General features: G+C 32.0%; 1 protein-coding gene across 1 annotated transcript in view; it reads right to left on the minus strand.

The window, feature by feature from the left end:
• Positions 1 to 686: 686 nt before the first annotated feature.
• LOC127723085 (apolipoprotein D-like) overlaps positions 687 to 19,405 on the minus strand; it is a 32,105-nt gene continuing 13,386 nt past the window's right edge. The window contains exons 5-9 of the mRNA XM_052229522.1: positions 15,916 to 16,034; positions 13,384 to 13,520; positions 11,150 to 11,241; positions 2,360 to 2,458; positions 687 to 929 (exon numbers count right to left, since the gene is read on the minus strand). Coding sequence (XP_052085482.1) covers positions 787 to 929; positions 2,360 to 2,458; positions 11,150 to 11,241; positions 13,384 to 13,520; positions 15,916 to 16,034 — 590 coding nt within the window. The 3' untranslated portion in view covers positions 687 to 786. The remainder of the gene's footprint in view (positions 930 to 2,359; positions 2,459 to 11,149; positions 11,242 to 13,383; positions 13,521 to 15,915; positions 16,035 to 19,405) is intronic.

The raw sequence follows: 19,405 nt of genomic DNA on the forward strand, positions 1-19,405 counted from the left end.
TGGAAAATGTACTGCGACCTAAGATTGTTCTCGCATAAACTAGCTATTGAAAAGAGCTGGTACTCAAATGTTAAAATAAGTTCTAGAAATGCATGCTATATTATTATGTTCAAATTTACGTGAATGCAATTATAATACGGGTTAGGGTTTTCTTGTATGTATTATAATTATTATAATAGTAATGTACTGCTGATCTAGTAATTAAAGGATTTGTGATAGAACATGACTGATTATCCTCCTTTCTATACATGATTCACGTAGTATTCAACACAGTGGTATGACTCTTTTCAACTCCTTGCTTTGATTGGCTTTTCAATTGTTTTGATTCAAGCGCCACTGGTTATTGTGTAGACAAACCGCTTGTCTGGTGTACCAAATTATAGACATGGTAACTTTTATCGTCCCTGATGAGTCTGTGGAAGACGACTCGCTTGTCTGGCGTACAAAATTTAAATCCTAGTAGCTATGACGAGTTTTTTTTATTAGTTTTTATACTATAGTAGTCTCAGATTCTAGAAAGAACATCACAACATATAAGTACTGAATATCATGGAATATTCTCTTTTACAGAATTGTTGTAATGTATTCAACATTTTGTTTTTAAGAACAAAGCTAAAATGGTAGTGTTTTGTTTGGGCCGGATATGCATTAAAGCAAAAAATAGGTTAAAAAAAATCAACACCAGAAACAAATGTTGTTTTTATTTTTAATCTCGGACTTGACATTATGATTTTAAACTTTATTATAAACAAACAAGTAAATAAAATTCAAGAAATACTCCAATTTCTACTGTAGATTGGGACAATCACTGTGGTCAACAAATGTGAAATTATCTGGATCAACACCATTAGTTCTGAGCAAAAAATATATTTTCTGTAAGGTGGACTTCTTCATTGGTTTTGCTCTGCGGGATAAAATCAATGCGGTCTCTGTAAAAGTCAGGGAAATTATTCTTTTTTTTTAATTTTTAATTTATAATCATTTCCACTATATAATACGATTCAGAATATAATAAAAGAATTGTCTAACCAATCATATGCTTTGTTTCATATATATAAGACGAAAGACTACTTACAATCTAATCTGCACTATCTATCCGAATTCACTCTCTCACACAGATTCTTGTTGACATGAGACTAGAATTCGTTAAAAAATGTTATAGAACACTTACCGTTAAAAGTTAACAAACATCACTGAAGTTTCATTTTACCGTTCAATGTCCATTTAGATGGGAACAATTTGTATGAAAAAAAAACTCTTAATCTATACATTTTATTTCTATGAAAGGTTCATTACAAAGTAGGCTTTTGTTCGCAACACACATATCTGATTCCTTAAGGACATGTGTTTGGTAGAAGGAGCACTTATATGTTGTCTGTAAAAAGTTAGTTTTTGGAGAGACATGTCTGCTTGTGTTATGTAACCGTGTTCGCATCGACAACATTTTTTTACATGCCACATGTGACTCAAGATCTGCTTACCATTCTGAAGCACCTGAGATCACCTGGTTTTGATGGAGGTCGTGTCGCTCAATATTTTTTCATGCGGTGTTTTGTATATTGTTGTTTGTCCTTTAGCCCTTTTAATAGTTTTTGCCATGGCTTTGTCAGTTTTTTTTCGACTAATGAGTTTAAACGTCCCTTTGTTATCTTTCGTCTCTCTTATAAAACATAAAGATGTCTGAGGCAACATTTGATTAATGAGTTGTAATTCAAATGGATAGAATATTTTGTAGACTGATTGTCGGTTTGTTTTGGCCATGATGTTGTTTGTTTTTCTGAGACCTACGGTTTGTCCCCTTGCTATATTCTACCTATATTTCTTTTTTATAAAAATGTGTTATTAATTATTATCATTTATTACAGATAACGTTGACAAACATCGGCTCTTTGAGGAACATGCGGTCTGCTATGTGTAATAAAAAGGAAATTTAGTTTCAGATAGCTTTAATTACATATAAATTGGTTAAATTGCAGTAATACGTTTGGTTTCAGGAAAATGATAAAGGTATGTACAGTCAAATTGGTCTTCTATTGTCTAAATGTATGACCGATTTGAACAAGCATATGTTAAAAAGATGTTATACCGTGGCGGCTGATTGGATGTGTAGCAAGAATGCAGTTATTCCTAAAGGAAATGTTGTGCTTCCCCCACTAAAACAATAAATTATAGTTTAAATTTTATATCAGTCTATGTGTGTCTTTATATTCACTTCAATTCATAAGTTTGTATATACGTTTGGAAAGGTTCGTTTTTTATTTTAATTGTCAAAATACTTCATGAATTTTTCATGCATAAACAAATCATTCTGAAATATTTTTGCTTCAGCTCCTTTTGTACGTCATAGACATATGCATACCTAGACTAGTTTGCTGTCCTCCACCATCTTCACACGCATACAACAAATGAAAATTGTCGTATTGCATCTGCATAAGAGAAGCGAGATACCGCGGCGTAGCTGAAACGAATAAGGTAATATGCAGTTATATCATATGTAAAACCAAAGTACATTCGTATAGCGATACACACAATTAATATTACATAATGCATATTTTCAGATATACAAAAAAACAAACAAAAGTAGGACCGAGGCAATTACAGATATTAAGGGAAATGTAAATTTCTCAAGAGTTTATCAAGGAGAGCCTACTAGCTGTTTTAGTCATTCAAGAGCATATAAATTTTTGTTGTTCATCAGTTCATTAAATTTCAATGAATTTGTTTGGTTTGTATGTTTGTTTTTCAATATAGGCTTATGTTTACCATAAAATACAGAAAATGTAAAAATATAATGAAATTCATACAAGATATTTTTTTCTGTTACAAAGTAAACATTTTCTATTTTCTCTTTGTAATATGTTGCCATCTTTCAATTTCAATAGGATATTTATGATTCCCCCTTCTAAACACAAAGTTGTAAAGTATTTGTCTTCTAAATATTTTAAATGATATTCAAATTCACAGTTTTATTTATGAATATGATAGTTGAGTACTTTTTGGTGATTCAAGTACATTAGCATCTTTGCTAGCCAAGGGTTACGATCCACTTACCTCCTCTCCACCCTTGGCGGATTGAGATAGAATTTCGGAGACACAAGGTCATGATTTTCATTGGTTGCAGTCTAAACTCGCTGCATCCAATCAAAAAGCGCCTATAGCATGATCACGAATAAATGTAGAAAGTGTATGTAAACAATTGCCACGTGCTTATTTTGCAACAAGTCTTTACATCCCTAAACATACGACTATATTTAGTGACAATTTGAATGTTTTTAATCGACTTATAGAAGTTCCTGTGTGTGTTTCTTGCACAAATGCATGAATGTCAACGTATATTTTCGTTTCCTGCTTTACCAAGTGTGTAGAATCTAGACGCTTCAGCCCTTGGATGGTGTAAACCTCCCAAAATAACGTGTATGGTGTAATGGTGTATGGCATATGGTGCAATGGTAGAAGGTGTATGGTGCTATGGTGTATGGTGTAAGGGTAATGGTGTAATGGTGTATGAGGAATGGTGTGATTGTGTAACGTGCGATCGGGAATGGTGTGAATGAATGGTGTACGACATTTCATTGGTTGAAACCGAAGTTCATTTTATTTCAATTTTTCGGATTGTAAACATAAACAATAATAATAATCCTATTGTTCTTTTTTCCCAGTAAAGCAAATTACTTTACTCGTTAGACTCTATGTCATATATATTTAATATACAAATATTAAAAAATCTTTTTTTTTCATATTCTTATTTACATTAAACAATGGCTTTAAAATTACACACTTGTGATCACATGCAGTTATCATAAAAGAAAGGATTTTATTTAAACTAGAAGGCGGATAGAAAGGTTATCCACGCATCGGAACAGTATTGTTATATCACGGTTTATCAACATCATTTTTAAAGTTGCTTCGTTCCCCACTTTTGACAGTCTCTTTATAAATATCTTATCGTCATTCACCTATGTTTGCCTTGGATTTACGATTCTGTTTTCCAAAAAATGTTCAAAGGAAAATTGTACAGTGTTATTGCACATAAGGTGTTGTATAATTATGAACAATCTCGTCAATTTCGTTAGATTTGTCTTTACGGATTATAAATGATATCTTGAACGTCCGAAAAAATATACTTATGTGAAACGGAATGAAATATTTGCCACTTGATATTTAGCCACCAACAAAATCAACCAACCGACATAATAGAATAACAGTATACTTTTCCTAGAAGAGAACTTCTCATACTTTTCATTATAAAGTACAAATGAAATCTGTCATGTCAGTCACACTGTTGGATGATGAGGTGGAATAGTTTTATTATACAAACCATCCTGAACTACTGAGTTTAAATCATCACACCTCAGCAAGCACGACTAATTTATGCGCAGACCAACCCATCACACAATAGCCCAAAAGGAATCTGTCATGTACCCGTCCATATTCAGAAGTCATGGAAGTGGGAAATACAGATATTGATACTGACTTAAGTGACAGTTTTATATAACGAATACAGAGATGAAATGCTGGCACTCTAAATTAAAGCGGACAAGATTTTGTTATCATTGTATTGCAATGTTGCTGTCATTTGTATTATACAATCCATCCTGACATCAAAATATTGCTGATTTACTATGCGGCTGGCGCTATATAGATTTACATAATAAAGTGCAAATATGGTCAGTTTTGTTTGATACTTTAAAATAGTTTTGTTATACGAGTCAGCCTGAGGTATCAACACTACTGAAATTTTCTTGCGAGGCAATATTTTTAATAAAAAGAGGACATGCTGGCTATCTAGATTGATGGGGAAAAATTTTGTTGTCATTGTATTGCAATGTTGTTGTCATTTGTATTATACAATCCATCCTCACATCAAAATATTGCTGATTTACTTTGCGGCTATATGCTGATTTACTATGCGGCTATATAGATTTACATACATGACATAATAAAGTGCTAATATGATCAGTTGTGGCTGATGCTTTAAAATAATTTTGTTATACAAGTCAGCCTGAGGTATCAAAACTACTAAAATTTTCATGCGAGACAATATTTTGAATAAAAAGAGGACATGCTGGCTATCAACATGTAGATTGATGGGGTCAAATTTTTGTTGTCATTGTGTTGCAATGTTGCTGTCATTTAATTTGTATAATGCAATCCATTCTGACATCAAAATATTGTTGTTTACTTTGCGGCTATATAGATTTACATAATAAAGTGCAAATATGGTCAGTTTTGGTTGATTCGTTTAAATAATTTTGTTATACGAGTCAGTCTGAGGTATCAAAACTACTGAAATTTTGTTGCGAGACAATATTTTGAATAAAAAGAGGACATGCTGGCTATCTAGATTGATGGGGATAATTTTTGTTGTCATTGTATTGCAATGTTGCTGTCATTTGTATTATACAATCCATTCTGACAATAAAATACAGCTGCTTTACTATGTGGCTATATAGATATACATAATATTAAAAGTGCAAATATGGTCAGTTTTGGTTGATGCTGTAAAAAAATTTTGTTATACAAGTCAGCCTGAGGTATCAAAACTACTGAAAATTTCTTAAAAGACAATATTTTGAATACAAAGAGGACATGCTGGCTATCTAGATTGATGGGGACAAATTTTTGTTGTCATTGTATTGCAATGTTGCTGTCTTTTGTATTATACAATCCATCCTGACATCAAAATATTGCTGATTTACTATGCGGCTATATAGATTTACATAATAAAGTGCAAATATGGTCAGTTTTATTTGATACTTTAAAATAGTTTTGTTATATGAGTCAGCCTAAGGTATCAAAACTACTGAAATTTTCTTGCGACACAATATTTTGAATAAAAAGAGGACATGCTGGCAATCTAAATTGATGGGGACAAATTTTTGTTGTCATTGTGTTGCAATGTTGCTGTCATTTGTATTATGCAATCCATTCTGACAACAAACTATTGCTGATTTACTATGCGGCTATATAGATTTACATAATAAAATGCAAATATGGTCAGTTTTGGTTGATTTGTTTAAATAATTTTGTTATACGAGTCAGCCTGAGGTATCAAAACTACTGAAATTTTGTTGCGTGACAATATTTTGAATAAAAAGAGGACATGCTGGCTATCTATATTGATGGGAATAAATGTTTGTTGTCATTGTATTGCAATGTTGCTGTCATTTGTATTATACAATCCATCCTGACATCAAAATATTGCTGATTTACTATGTGGCTATATAGATATACATAATAATGTGCAAATATGGTCAGTTTTTGTTGATGCGTTTCAATAATTTTGTTATACTAGTCAGCCTTAGGTATCAAAATTACTGAAAAATTGTTGCGGCTATATAGATTTACATAATAAAATGCAAATATGGTCAGTTTTGGTTGATTTGTTTAAATAATTTTGTTATACGAGTCAGCCTGAGGTATCAAAACTACTGAAATTTTGTTGCGAGACAATATTTTGAATAAAAAGAGGACATGCTGGCAATCTAAATTGATTGGGATAATTTTTGATGTCATTGTGTTGCAATGTTGCTGTCATTTGTATTATACAATCCATTCTGACAATAAAATATAGCTGCTTTACTATGTGGCTATATAGATATACAAGATATTAAAAGTGCAAATATGATCAGTTTTGGTTGATGCTGTAAAATAATTTTGTTATACAAGTCAGCCTGAGGTATCAAAACTACTGAAATTTTCTTACGAGACAATATTTTGAATAAAAAGAGGACATGCTGGCTATCTAGATTGATGGGGACAAATTTTTGTTGTCATTGTATTGCAATGTTGCTGTCATTTGTATTATACAATCCATCCTGACATCAAAATATTGCTGATTTACTATGCGGCTATATAGATTTACATAATAAAGTGCAAATATGGTCAGTTTTGGTTGATACTTTAAAATAGTTTTGTTATATGAGTCAGCCTGAGGTATCAAAACTACTGAAATTTTCATGTGACACAATATTTTGAATAAAAAGAGGACATGCTGGCAATCTAGATTGATGGGGACAAATTTTTGTTGTCATTGTGTTGCAATGTTGCTGTCATTTGTATTATACAATCCATTCTGACAACAAAATATTGCTGATTTACTATGCGGCTATATAGATTTACATAATAATAAAATGCAAATATGGTCAGTTTTGGTTGATTCGTTTAAATAATTTTGTTATACGAGTCAGACTAAGGTATCAAAACTACTGACATTTTGTTGCGTGACAATATTTTGAATAAAAAGAGGACATGCTGGGTATCTAGATTGATGGGCATAAATTTTTGTTGTCATTGTATTGCAATGTTGCTGTCATTTGTATTATACAATCCATCCTGACATCAAAATATTGCTGATTTACTATGTGGCTATATAGATATACATAATAATGTGCAAATATGGTCAGTTTTTGTTGATGCGTTTAAATAATTTTGTTATACTAGTCAGCCTTAGGTATCAAAATTACTGAAATTTTGTTTCGAGACAATATTTTGAATAAAAAGAGGACATGCTGGCAATCTTAATTGATGGGGATAATTTTTGTTGTCATTGTGTTGCAATGTTGCTGTCATTTGTATAATGCAACCCATTCTGACAATAAAATATAGCTGCTTTACTATGTGGCTATATAGATATACATAATATTAAAAGTGCAAATATGGTCAGTTTTGGTTGATGCTTTAAAATAATTTTGTTATACAAGTCAGCCTGAAGTATCAAAACTACTGAAATTTTCTTACGAGACAATATTTTGAATAAAAAGAGGACATGCTGGCTATCTAGATTGATGGGGACAAATTTTTGTTGCCATTGTATTCCAATGTTGCTGTCATTTATATATACAATCCATCCTGACATCAAAATATTGCTGATTTACTATGCGGCTATATAGATATACATAATAAAGTGCAAATATGGTCAGTTTTTGTTGTTGCGTTTAAATAATTTTGTTATACTAGTCAGCCTTAGGTATCAAAATTACTGAAAAATTGTTGCGAGACCATATTTTAATTAAAAAGAGGACATGCTGGCTATCTAAATTGATGGGTATATTTTTTGTCGTCATTGTGTTGCAATGTTGCTGTCATATGTATTATACAATCCATTCTGACATCAAAATATTGTTGATTTACTATGCGGCTATATAGATTTACATGATAAAGTGCAAATATGGTCAGTTTTGGGTGATGCTTTAAAATAATTTTGTTATACGAGTCAGCCTGAGGTATCAAAACTACTGAAATTTTCTTGCGAGACAATATTTTGAATAAAAGAGGTCATACTGGCTATCTAGATTGATCAGGACAAATTTTTGTTGTCATTGTATTGCACTGTTGCTGTCATTTGTGTTATACAATCCATCCTGACAACAAGATATTGCTGATTTACTATGTGGCTTAATAGATATACATAATAAAGTGCAAATATGGTCAGTTTTTGTCGATGCGTTAAAATAATTTTGTTATACAAGTCAACCTGAGGTATCAAAACTACTGAAATTTTGTTGCGAGACAATATATTGATTAAACTAGGACATGCTGGCAATCTAGATTGATGGGGACAAATTTTTGTCATTGTACATGTTGTTTTGCAATGTTGCTGTCATTTGTATTATACAATCCACCCTGACATCAAAATATTGCTGATTTACTATGCGGTTATATAGATCTATATAATAAAGTGAAAATATTATGGTCAGTTTTGGTTGATGAGTTAAATAATTTTGTTATATGAGTCAGCCTGAGGTATCAAAATTACTGAAATTTTGTAGCGAGACAATATTTTTAATAAAAGGAGGGCAAAAATATTTCCAAATTTTTTAGCCCTATATAAATTAACAGATTGACACACTCCCCATTTCCATTCTCAATTTTATAATTATAAGTGCAAATATGGTCAGTTTTGGTTGATGCTTAAAATAATTTTGTTGTACATGTTGTACATGTACCAGTCATCCTGAAGTATTCATTTTTGGCATTGTTTGTCGATTTTATATGAAAACCAAGTTTATAAGATTCCCTTATGAAACTGAATTGTTTGCCGCAAACTTGCAGCAGACTTGCCGCAAGCTTGCGGCAAACAAAAAGTTTGCAGGAACAAAGAAAATTGTGTTTGCAGATGTTTGCCGCTAGCTGCAAACTTCCGGCAAACATTGCAGCTTTTTGCTGCAAGCTTGCGGCAAGTTTGCAGAAACATCAAGATAATTAAGAATGTTTGCCGCAAGATTGCAGAAAACTTTGACCATTTTATATGTTTGCCACAAAATTGCAGAAAACTTTGACCATTCTATATGTTTGCCAGAACATTGCAAGAACTACACAATATTGACTGGGCATGCCTAGTTGGCACTTCCTGGAAGCTAACAATTTGAAATTGTGACTAGGTCATGTTGATTGTGTTTGGAAAATGCATTTCACATATAAGAGATCAAGGAGGCATTTTGGTTCAATGATAAAGGATTTATATCAATATGTAATTTTGTAAGTACAAATAATTCATAGAACAGCATGTTTTGATAAAATAATTAATGTCACATCATACATAATTAAGTAAGCAACTATATATATGTGTGTGTTTGAAAATCTTTAGCTACATGTATTATAAGTTTGAATTTTGTAATTGATGTACTGTACCATGTTTATTAAAATTAAGTTCAATTTTGTAATGCAATTATTACCTAGCTTTATACCCGATACACACTTAAGATTTATTCTTTTTCCATTTCTTAATTACAGGTATATGATGTCATTTGAGAATGACCCCTGTCCCCTTTGTTTGCAAGAATTCTTTCAATGACTGTTTGTATACAGGCAGGAATTCTTTTAAAAATGTTGCTGTGTAATTTGAAAGAGCTAAATTGAATGTGCCTACACACATGACATTAATATATGTGTAGTTCCTGCAAGTTTGCCGCAAGTTTGCAACAAACATTTGCCGCAAGCTTGCAGCAAACAATTGCCGCAAGCTTGCCGCAAATCTAATTTGCATAATTTTGTTTGCAGCAAGCTTGCCGCAACCTTCATTTGCATGGTAAAATGGTTGCGGCAAGTTTGCAGCAAATGTTTGCCGCAAGCTTGCGGCAATGTTTGCTGCAAACTTGCGGCAAATGTTTGCCGCAGGGCTTATTTTTCGGTAAGGGTTTACGATACATGTTAAAACCGATAATAATAGCATTGTAACCAATATCGTTTTTAATTTATAGATAGGCAGATCGCGGATAAATTTGCATTACAAGCAAAGTTTTATGCGTACATTATTTACAAATACATGTATATATATTTAATCTGTATTGTTTATATAACCATCATAGGCATGACCACGGAGATTTTAATTTTATACATTAATTTACAATATTGTGATCAAAATTCGTTTTTTAAATCAAATAAATAATTTTGTAGTCGCACGCTTTCTTTGAAATTTAATTGCATTATGGGTAATTTCGGATCGTGTAGATAGAATGGGGAATGGTGTATGGTGTAATGTGTAAGGTGTATGGTGCAAAGGTGTAACGTGTATGGTGTAATGGCACAAGGTGTATGGTGTAATGGTGTATGGTGAATGGTGTAATGGTGTATCGTGTGAGTGGGAAGTTTACACCATCCAAGGACTGTGTACCGTGTTTTACCTCCAAATTGAAGTGCTACCATTGGTCAAGAATAATGTATTCGCAATGGGCGTGACTTTAATCTACCGATAGATGGCGCAACATTGTTATCACAAATGTTGGCTTAATCTGGCAAGGGTGGAGAGGAGGGAGGTGGATCGTAACCCTTGGCTAGCGAAGATGGTACATTAGTGGTCCATTTCTGTTTTAACTTATTAGCTAAATTTTACCAATATATAGGCAAACTGTACACTAGTGTATGCGTAATCTAAGGTCTTCAATAAACAAAGAAATAAGTATAACAATAAGTCATTATTTGTTAAAGGAGAAAGGTAATAATATTATGTATTTAGCAAATCAGTGTTGTATGCATGTTAATTTGTATCAAAGTAGAAACATTAATTTCATAGCAGACAATTTTCTTATTTAAGTCAATCATTGCAGATTGCACAAATTGATGAAAATAATGGGGTTAATTTTGAATATGAGGTTGAGTGGGAGAGTAAAAATGGAATGAAAACAAAACTATAGTTAATTTAGCTTACACTCAAGTGTTCCCTCAAAAGTAGACAGTCCTGGATTACTTGGATCTGGTATAATTTTACCAACAAACACATCTTTAAAGAACTGATTAGTACTGTAAATAAACAATGCCTAAACATTTAACTAAGATACAAGTACAAACACATGCAAAGAACAACTATATTAATAGAAAGGGAGTAGATAACAATAAAGCAAAACCATAAATCGAATGCAAATATGACTTTATATATTTATTGGCTCTTATTATTAACACATAAATTTTAACAAATAGATACTGAATTTAGAAGTTGTATATATTTATCAACTTCACAACAGAAATGTATTTTTGTACTCGATTTCATTAGGCTGAACGTCTATACTGATCGATTCGCAATTCTACGAAAGTTTCACATGATGGTTGAATTTATAAAGCCACAGTTTTTTTTTCTCAACTTTTTAAAGATGTTTCATTTTGTAGAAGATCCTTTGCACCCATTCAACATTACTTACTGTTTTACCATATGCGTGGCTTTGATACTTGTCACTTGACATAATTACATGTTCATTATAAATTTGACTGCCAAGGACCAGATGCGCAGATCGACAATCAATATTTCTTCGGCGATGCTTGAGGCTAACATATTTGAAATTTAGAATTTAATACTTCAGTTGAAGAACAAATCAAACGAAAATGACTTAAAAAGAAATGAGAGGATGTCGTATAAGTGCCAATGAGACAACTCTCCATCCAAGTCACAATTGCAATTAGAAAAAAATAACAATTATAGGTCAAAGTACGGCCTTCAACACGGAGCCTTTGCTCATACAGCACAGCAAGATATCAAGGCCCCAAAATGACTAGTGTAAAACAATTCAAAAAGGAAAACAAACAGTCTAATCTTAAAAAAAAAAAACGAGAAACGAGAAACATTCATAAACCTCAACAACAAACGACAACCACTGAACAACAGGCTCCGGACTTAGGACAGGTGCATACAAATGCAGCGGGTTTAAACGTTTTAACAGGCGCCTACCTTCACCCTTACCTGCAACAGTAGTGTAACAAAGTCAAGAAAAATCCAGACAAAGGAAAAGAGATTTGCATTACGGAGATATGAAAATTTTAAACAATTTCCCAGTTTAATTAAGAAAAAAAAATACACCCACTTCAAGTCAAATTCATTAAAACGGACAAACTCAAGCGCTATCAATCAACAGAACAATTGAAAATCAACTCCAAACCACCGTCTTGTATGGTAGTTGTTTATAGTTCAGTTATATTGACAAAATAAGGTTAGCAACCCAAACAGACCATGCAGACATAATAGGTTGATATTACAATAATTGGACCCAAACAGCAAAAACTGTATAAACATTCATCACAGACATACAACATAACTGTCTTAAAACGCACACATTAATCTAACAAAGACAATAATATCCGTATTTTAATGTAGAATATTATAACCTGAAATCTTGTGGGATGTATATCAAGTGGCGTAACATGCTTTTGCAGTCGGTGCTGATGAGTAATGTGTGGCAAAATATGCTTAAATTGTCAAAATATTGGTGGCAAAATATGCTTAAATTGTCAAAATAATGGTGGCATGACATGCTTAACCTGTCAGAATGGCGGATGGTTCATGCGTTGCATGAGTTATGCGTAACAAAAATTGAATCTCGCTGTCAACTTGACAAATGATTCTTACGCAACAAAAATGTCATTTGTTTTAACTCTCTTATATTTTTGTATATCTAAATTTTTTTGAACTAACACCGACACTACACTTCTTAGAAATGATTCTTACGCAACAAAAATGACGATATAACAGACGATTTATCCACGACAGGAAATGTTAACGACGGTAATGAATCTAGTCTTGTATGAAGTTAAACAATTTCATTTGTTTCAGGTTCAACCCAACATTTTTTTCTTATAATGTCCTGTACCTAGTCAGGAATATGGCAGTTGTTATCTAATAGTTCGTTTATATGTATGTTGCGTTGTCGTTTGTATTTTGTTGCACTTCAGTGTTCTGTTGTTTCGTTGTTTTCCTCTAATAGTTGATGTGTTTCCCTTGGTTTTAGTTTGTAGCCCGGAATTATTTTCTCTCAATCGATTAATGACCTTTGAAAAGCGGTATACTACTGTTGTCTTTTTTTAACTCTGGTATAATTTTTTTTTTATATCTATTTCTTTTTAACTTATACCGACACTACACTTCTTAGAAAGTATCTGTTAAAGTGAAATACTCACAATGTGTTTAGCCAGGAGGCAAACACACTTATAGTACCATCACTGTTTACTTCTTTTATTTCCGATATACAGGTCTGATTCTGTAACCGTGGATCTCTTTCTGGGAACTCACTGATTCTATACCATCGACCTTCTGTCTTGTATTAAAAAAGAAATATGTTTGGTTTTGTATCTGAAAATTACGACTACAATTTTGAGGTCTTGGATAGAATAGGATGTTCACCGTTCCGGTCACTTTTATACTCTCTCCTTCTCTTATCCTATCTAATAGGTGAAATTACATTTAGATACTCGATGTAAAAAGAAACATCTGACAGAGATGAATAACGATATCCTACTGTAGCTATGTCTCTTATTGGAAAGATTCGAAATGACGATTATCGGTAGAGAACATATCTAACATTATCACTGTCAGTTTTGTTTACATTAATATACTCCTACGCTCATATAAGAATATTCCCGTCATACAGACCTAATTTATAAGCCTTTCCTTTCATTTATAATCTTATCGAAAGTTGTAGGGATTCGTTTTCTTTTGATTATATATATACTCAGCTTAAAAGAAGTCCGAGTACGATGTTAGAATAGGTAACAAAAGAAACTAAGCAAAATTCTGATTTTTATTAAAATGCTCATTTGGTTAGGTATATGATTTTTCTAAATCAGATTATGAGGCAAAGTGGTGTATAGGGTAGAAAAATCAAAACTTTGAACAGTTATATTTGGAGTGAGTCTTGGATGATGCCATGACGCTCATTCCAATTAATAATTGACGGGGGATATATTTAGGCCCTTTCCTAAAAAATTAAATAACACTCGATCCTGGACTATGTTAAGGTGTCCAGTTATAGCATGGGTACTGGGGCCATACATATATTTGGCAGATTCTGGCGCGTTATCCAATATCCATTTTTTTTCACTCCACAAACATTGATATCCACGAAAATCACAGAATCCACAATAGTATATAAAAAACGCAGAAACTTATTAGTTGAACAACTGTATCACTAGCCTGTCAACACTGATGTTTTGAGTTCTAATCCCGCACGTGGCAGGTGTGCTCGACACTAATCTTAATTGACTAGGATTTTCCTACCGAAGGTAGGCCATTCTCTCCAGGCATTCTGTCTTCCTCTACCAATACAAGCTGACCGCCATGAAAGTTGTGTTAAAAAAACAATCAATCATTCAATAAAAATCAAATTTTCTAGCCTAAGGGAACCGATTCAAGCAATAAAAAGATAAAGCTTTATTGTCGATCAGCGTGAATTTATAAATGCTGACACCAAGACAGCTTACACGATTTTATTCCGACATCGGAGAAAACGCCTTGATTAATGCTCAAATATCGAATGCCTTGTAACCAGTAGCTACTTGATAATTTTAGACATTGTTAGTTTGATACAATTATGATACGCTGAACTGTTATATACAATTCGTCTGCAAAATATATTCAATTATGCTTCATTCATTTTTATAACAAAGTTTCCTTCAAAAATATACATGTTATTTACATGTTAGAAATCTATTTAATACGAAGTTAATATCGTATTATGTTAACACGAATGCGCAGGTTATTTTCATTAATCCGACAAAATATGTAAGTAAGATGTTTTTATCATTGATAACAACATATATTTCGCATTTAATATATCTGTTATTAAGTGCAACATAATATTTTACGAAAATAAGAAAATAAAATTGTAAAAGTACATTGTATTTTCAGTGCTTTGTCATAATGTCTTACTGAAGCCTAACGACATGAAACATACTACGACTTTAAAAATCATTTGCCAATTGAACTTTATGTAAGCAAAAAACATAGTTTAAAATCTATCTATCATGTATGTATGGTAACAAATGTAAGTTATCTGTAAGTAGTATCATTAACACACAATATGGACTATACGTCTATAAGACATTAAAATAAATAATAAAAAAAAAAAAAAAACAGAAGAAAAAAAAAAAAACAGAGATTTCTGTTGTTTAGCTTTGGTCCTCAACAATATACAAGTGTATATGCAAATTGTCATGGTCCTGTCTGATCATCTCCCAAATGAAAAAAAAACATCATTAGTTCAACAGTGTTATGACGTACTTGCTATATTGTATTGGTGTACACATGGTGATATATCGTTATTTTATCTACAGTAAACAATTCGACAAGACATCAATATGCCTAAAGCAAATTACTAAAGTGGAGTAGGTAATTGTTTTTATGTCAATTTTGTCAAATATCTCCTATTATGATCACGATTGGTACATTCTAAGCTTTGATATGTTTAAGATGTGTGTGTGTTCTTGATACACTTAATTCTAGGAAACCCCTTTTGATGCACAACACGTTAACACATAGCAAGATACACATACCAAGCCGACATACCTGTTTATTTCTTTTAAATTCATGCCATCCCCTACATGTATTTTCTAATTGTATATCATTTGTTTTCTGATTGAAAACAAAATTACGGTTTTGAAGATTCTGTCACTTTTATTGTAATACCTTTATTATAATGACAAAATCGATCTTACCTTTTTCCAATTGACATGGGAAACAGTCTTCACATTTGGACATCCCCCGGGTCTTGTAACTTGTCCAGACGAAGATAATATGCAGAGCAAAACGCTCACCAATTGAAACAGAAACATCTCTAGATTAATCAAGGTCATATTACGAAGAAAACACTTACAAGTTGATATTCTTTTGTGTTTATATGTAATAGTTTTTACCTATAAACGAGTGTAAGTAACATCTTGTTCAATAATGTGATTAGTACTGTAAGAAGGGACGTAATATAATTGATCGATTGTTAACATGCTTTTTCAACTGTGACTTTAAAAGACAATATACACCAGTATATGTACCTTTTACCGTCTATCTAAGTTCATAATCTAGAACCAAATTAAGATTTATCTTCTTCATGTTATGATTTTATTTATAAAATGTTCATGTAATCGTGGTTATACTGTAAAATAGTAATTTTTAATGAAAATAAACATGATAAAAGTTAAAAAATTTGTAGATAATGCACAAATTGACACTACTGGTGGTGATATCTAAAGTTTATCTATGCAGCACTTGTAATATGAGATTTGGTAATGATATCATATTTTGTAATTTTTTGTGAAATATATACACAACTTTTTAAACCTTTCTGTGATGTAATGCTTAACATATGGTGGAAATGGGAGAAGTTCAAAAATAGAAATCTGGAATAGTTACGTTTTTGAGAGATCCTATTTGAAATCGTTCCTATGTTTTCATAACACAAATATCGAGATATGATTGAAGCAGAGCTGCTCGTTTGAATGTTATCCTTAATGACATATCCTTAATGGCATATTTACTGGGATATATGGAATACAAACACTTATATATTTTTTTGACATACAATGAACAGTCGGGTACTTAGCGAATTCAATAATAATATGGAATGCCGTTATTAAAGTTGTATAAAAAAATCCATCATATTATGAGATTAAGAAATATTTTGGGTAATTTTATTCAAGCCATCAATTTGGAAAATTTTGAATTGCATATTAACGCACGCAAAAACAAATTTGATACGTCCGGAAAATAATTTGTCTAGACACTGCTAATCAGTTTCGACAATTCGGACGTGCTATTGTTGTGATCATCTAATAATAATAGTCATCCGAAAACTGTCGTTATTTCCACCTAACAATAAATGATACATCACACCTGTTTATTTTTCATAAAGAATGATGTACAAGAAAGGCAACTCGTGTTGTCATTTTCAATTAAACTTGTTTTCGTTCATGAAATATAGAATTAATCTTTAGAAACTTTTAATGTTAGTGTCGTTATATGGCAGTTGTTATCACATAATCGTTTCTATGTATGTTGGCGTTTGTTTTTGTAGCAGTTTCAGTGTCTCTGTTGTTCCGTTTTGTTTCCTGTTTTAGTTGATGTGTTTCCCTCAGTTTTGGTTTGTGACTCGGATTTGTTTCAGTTAAATCAATTTATGACTATTGAACAGCGGTATACTACTATTATATAGATATAGGAAGATGTGGTATTAGTGCCAATGAGACCTTTATTTACAATTCATTATTCTGAACACATAAAAATGAAACGTATAATGGTATTTAGTATCAGATCAACAACAATCTATAGTTTGTGTATGTCATACCAAAACATTTGGAGTTTATGGCAAATATTGTAATTTAAAATTGAGAATGTATATGGGTAATGTGTCAAAGAGACAACAACCCGACCAAAGAGCAAAAAACAGCATGAAGCCACCAATAGGTCTTTAACACAGCGAGAAAATCCCGCACCCAGAGGCGGGCCTCAGCTGGCCCCTAAACAAAAATGTGAACTAGTTCAGTGAAAATGGACGTCACAATAAACTCCGAAACATATAATGAACTAAGATTAAAAAAAAACATACAATACCAACAAAGGCCAGAGGCTCCTGACTTGGGACAGACGCAAAAATGCGGCGGGGTAAAACATGTTTTGTGAGATCTCAACTTACTGAACATATATTTTAGGCCTGAGTACATAATTATTTCTGTAGGACAATAAATTCAAATCTTAAAAATCACACATATTTCATCTAAACGCATTTTTACAGCGTAATGTCCTTCTTTTGAGTCAATGTGTCTATTTAGTTTATCCAAATTGTTTTATTTAATCAGGAACAATTTCGAGCTTGTTTAATTGTTAAGACATATGTCAATTCATTCAATATTGGATCAAGATGTATTATTGCATTGTCCTTTAAGTTTCGCTGTCTACACATATAGGCCCTTGTTGTGAATAATGTATAACATGCAATTTTTCTCATTGATCTTTCAAATTTATTTCTTAATAATGTTATTCATAAAGTGGTAAGAAGGGGGGAAAAATTACAGGCAAAACAATTTCGATTAGGAATTTTAAGGCAAAATACTTATTTTGTCCACTTGAAAAAGGCACACAACTAGTATGGTGAAGCTGTCAAACTGAATTATTGACCCCCTTAGCATCAAATTGTAAATAAGGTAAGTTAACGCTGGAAGAATTTTCTATACTTTTGATATAATTTGACACAAAAGAAGGACATTACGCTGTAAAAATGTGTTTTAGATGGAGCATGTATGATTTTTAAGATTTGTATTTTTTGTCTAAAAGAAATACACTGAGATATAAATATGTACTCGGGCCCAAGAGGCATTCAGTAAATGTAGATTCTGTACTTTCCTGAATGGTTGCTGGTATCAATTCGTCAAAATGAATTAATGTACAGAATTAACATCTCTATGAAATGTGAGGGGCTTTGCACATAAAAGTTGAGTTCAATCATAAATATTTTAATAAATCTGTAAAACAAGCACCTAACAATGATAAGGATACTTGTGTCATTTCATATATTTAAAAGCACTTTTATTTTCTTCTGAAGTATAGTAAGTGCTTCAAATACATCCCTTATATCAGACTAAAATTATATGCAAGTTTCAACTGAAACGTGAACAATCTGTGCATCAGACCATACTGTCTGCCAAAATGTATTGAATTCAAGAATCCTATTGCATTCAGATATCTTGTTTCATAACATCGTAGCACAGAAATGAGCAGAAAAAAAACCATCATATTTCTATTTCTTATATAGCTTCTGTATGTAATTTATATTTAAATATGTGTTACGGACTATTGACTTTAAATAGTTTCCAGTCTAACAAGGCCTTAGACCATACTATACTCATGTAGTATGTATTTGTAACTTTATTTTCATTTAAGGTACATTAGATATATATGAAAGATTTATTTTGTACCAAAATAATTTCAAAATTGTTCAATTGTAGGAAAACAAAAACATGTTCATATAAGACCCCCCCCCCCCCCCCCCCTTGTCGTTCATTGGAAATCTCTTTTCTTAGGCGCATGCTCATATAAATTTTACTTTTAAACCAATGTAATGAATCTGATACACCAAACGAGCGTTCAGTTAATTTTAATACATGATTCATTATATAAAAGTGCATTTCAAAAGCAATTTTTTTCAAAATCTAAATA

This window comes from Mytilus californianus, unplaced genomic scaffold (assembly GCF_021869535.1).
Source record: "Mytilus californianus isolate M0D057914Y unplaced genomic scaffold, xbMytCali1.0.p SCAF_13, whole genome shotgun sequence".
NCBI classification, from domain to species: Eukaryota; Metazoa; Mollusca; class Bivalvia; order Mytilida; family Mytilidae; genus Mytilus; species Mytilus californianus.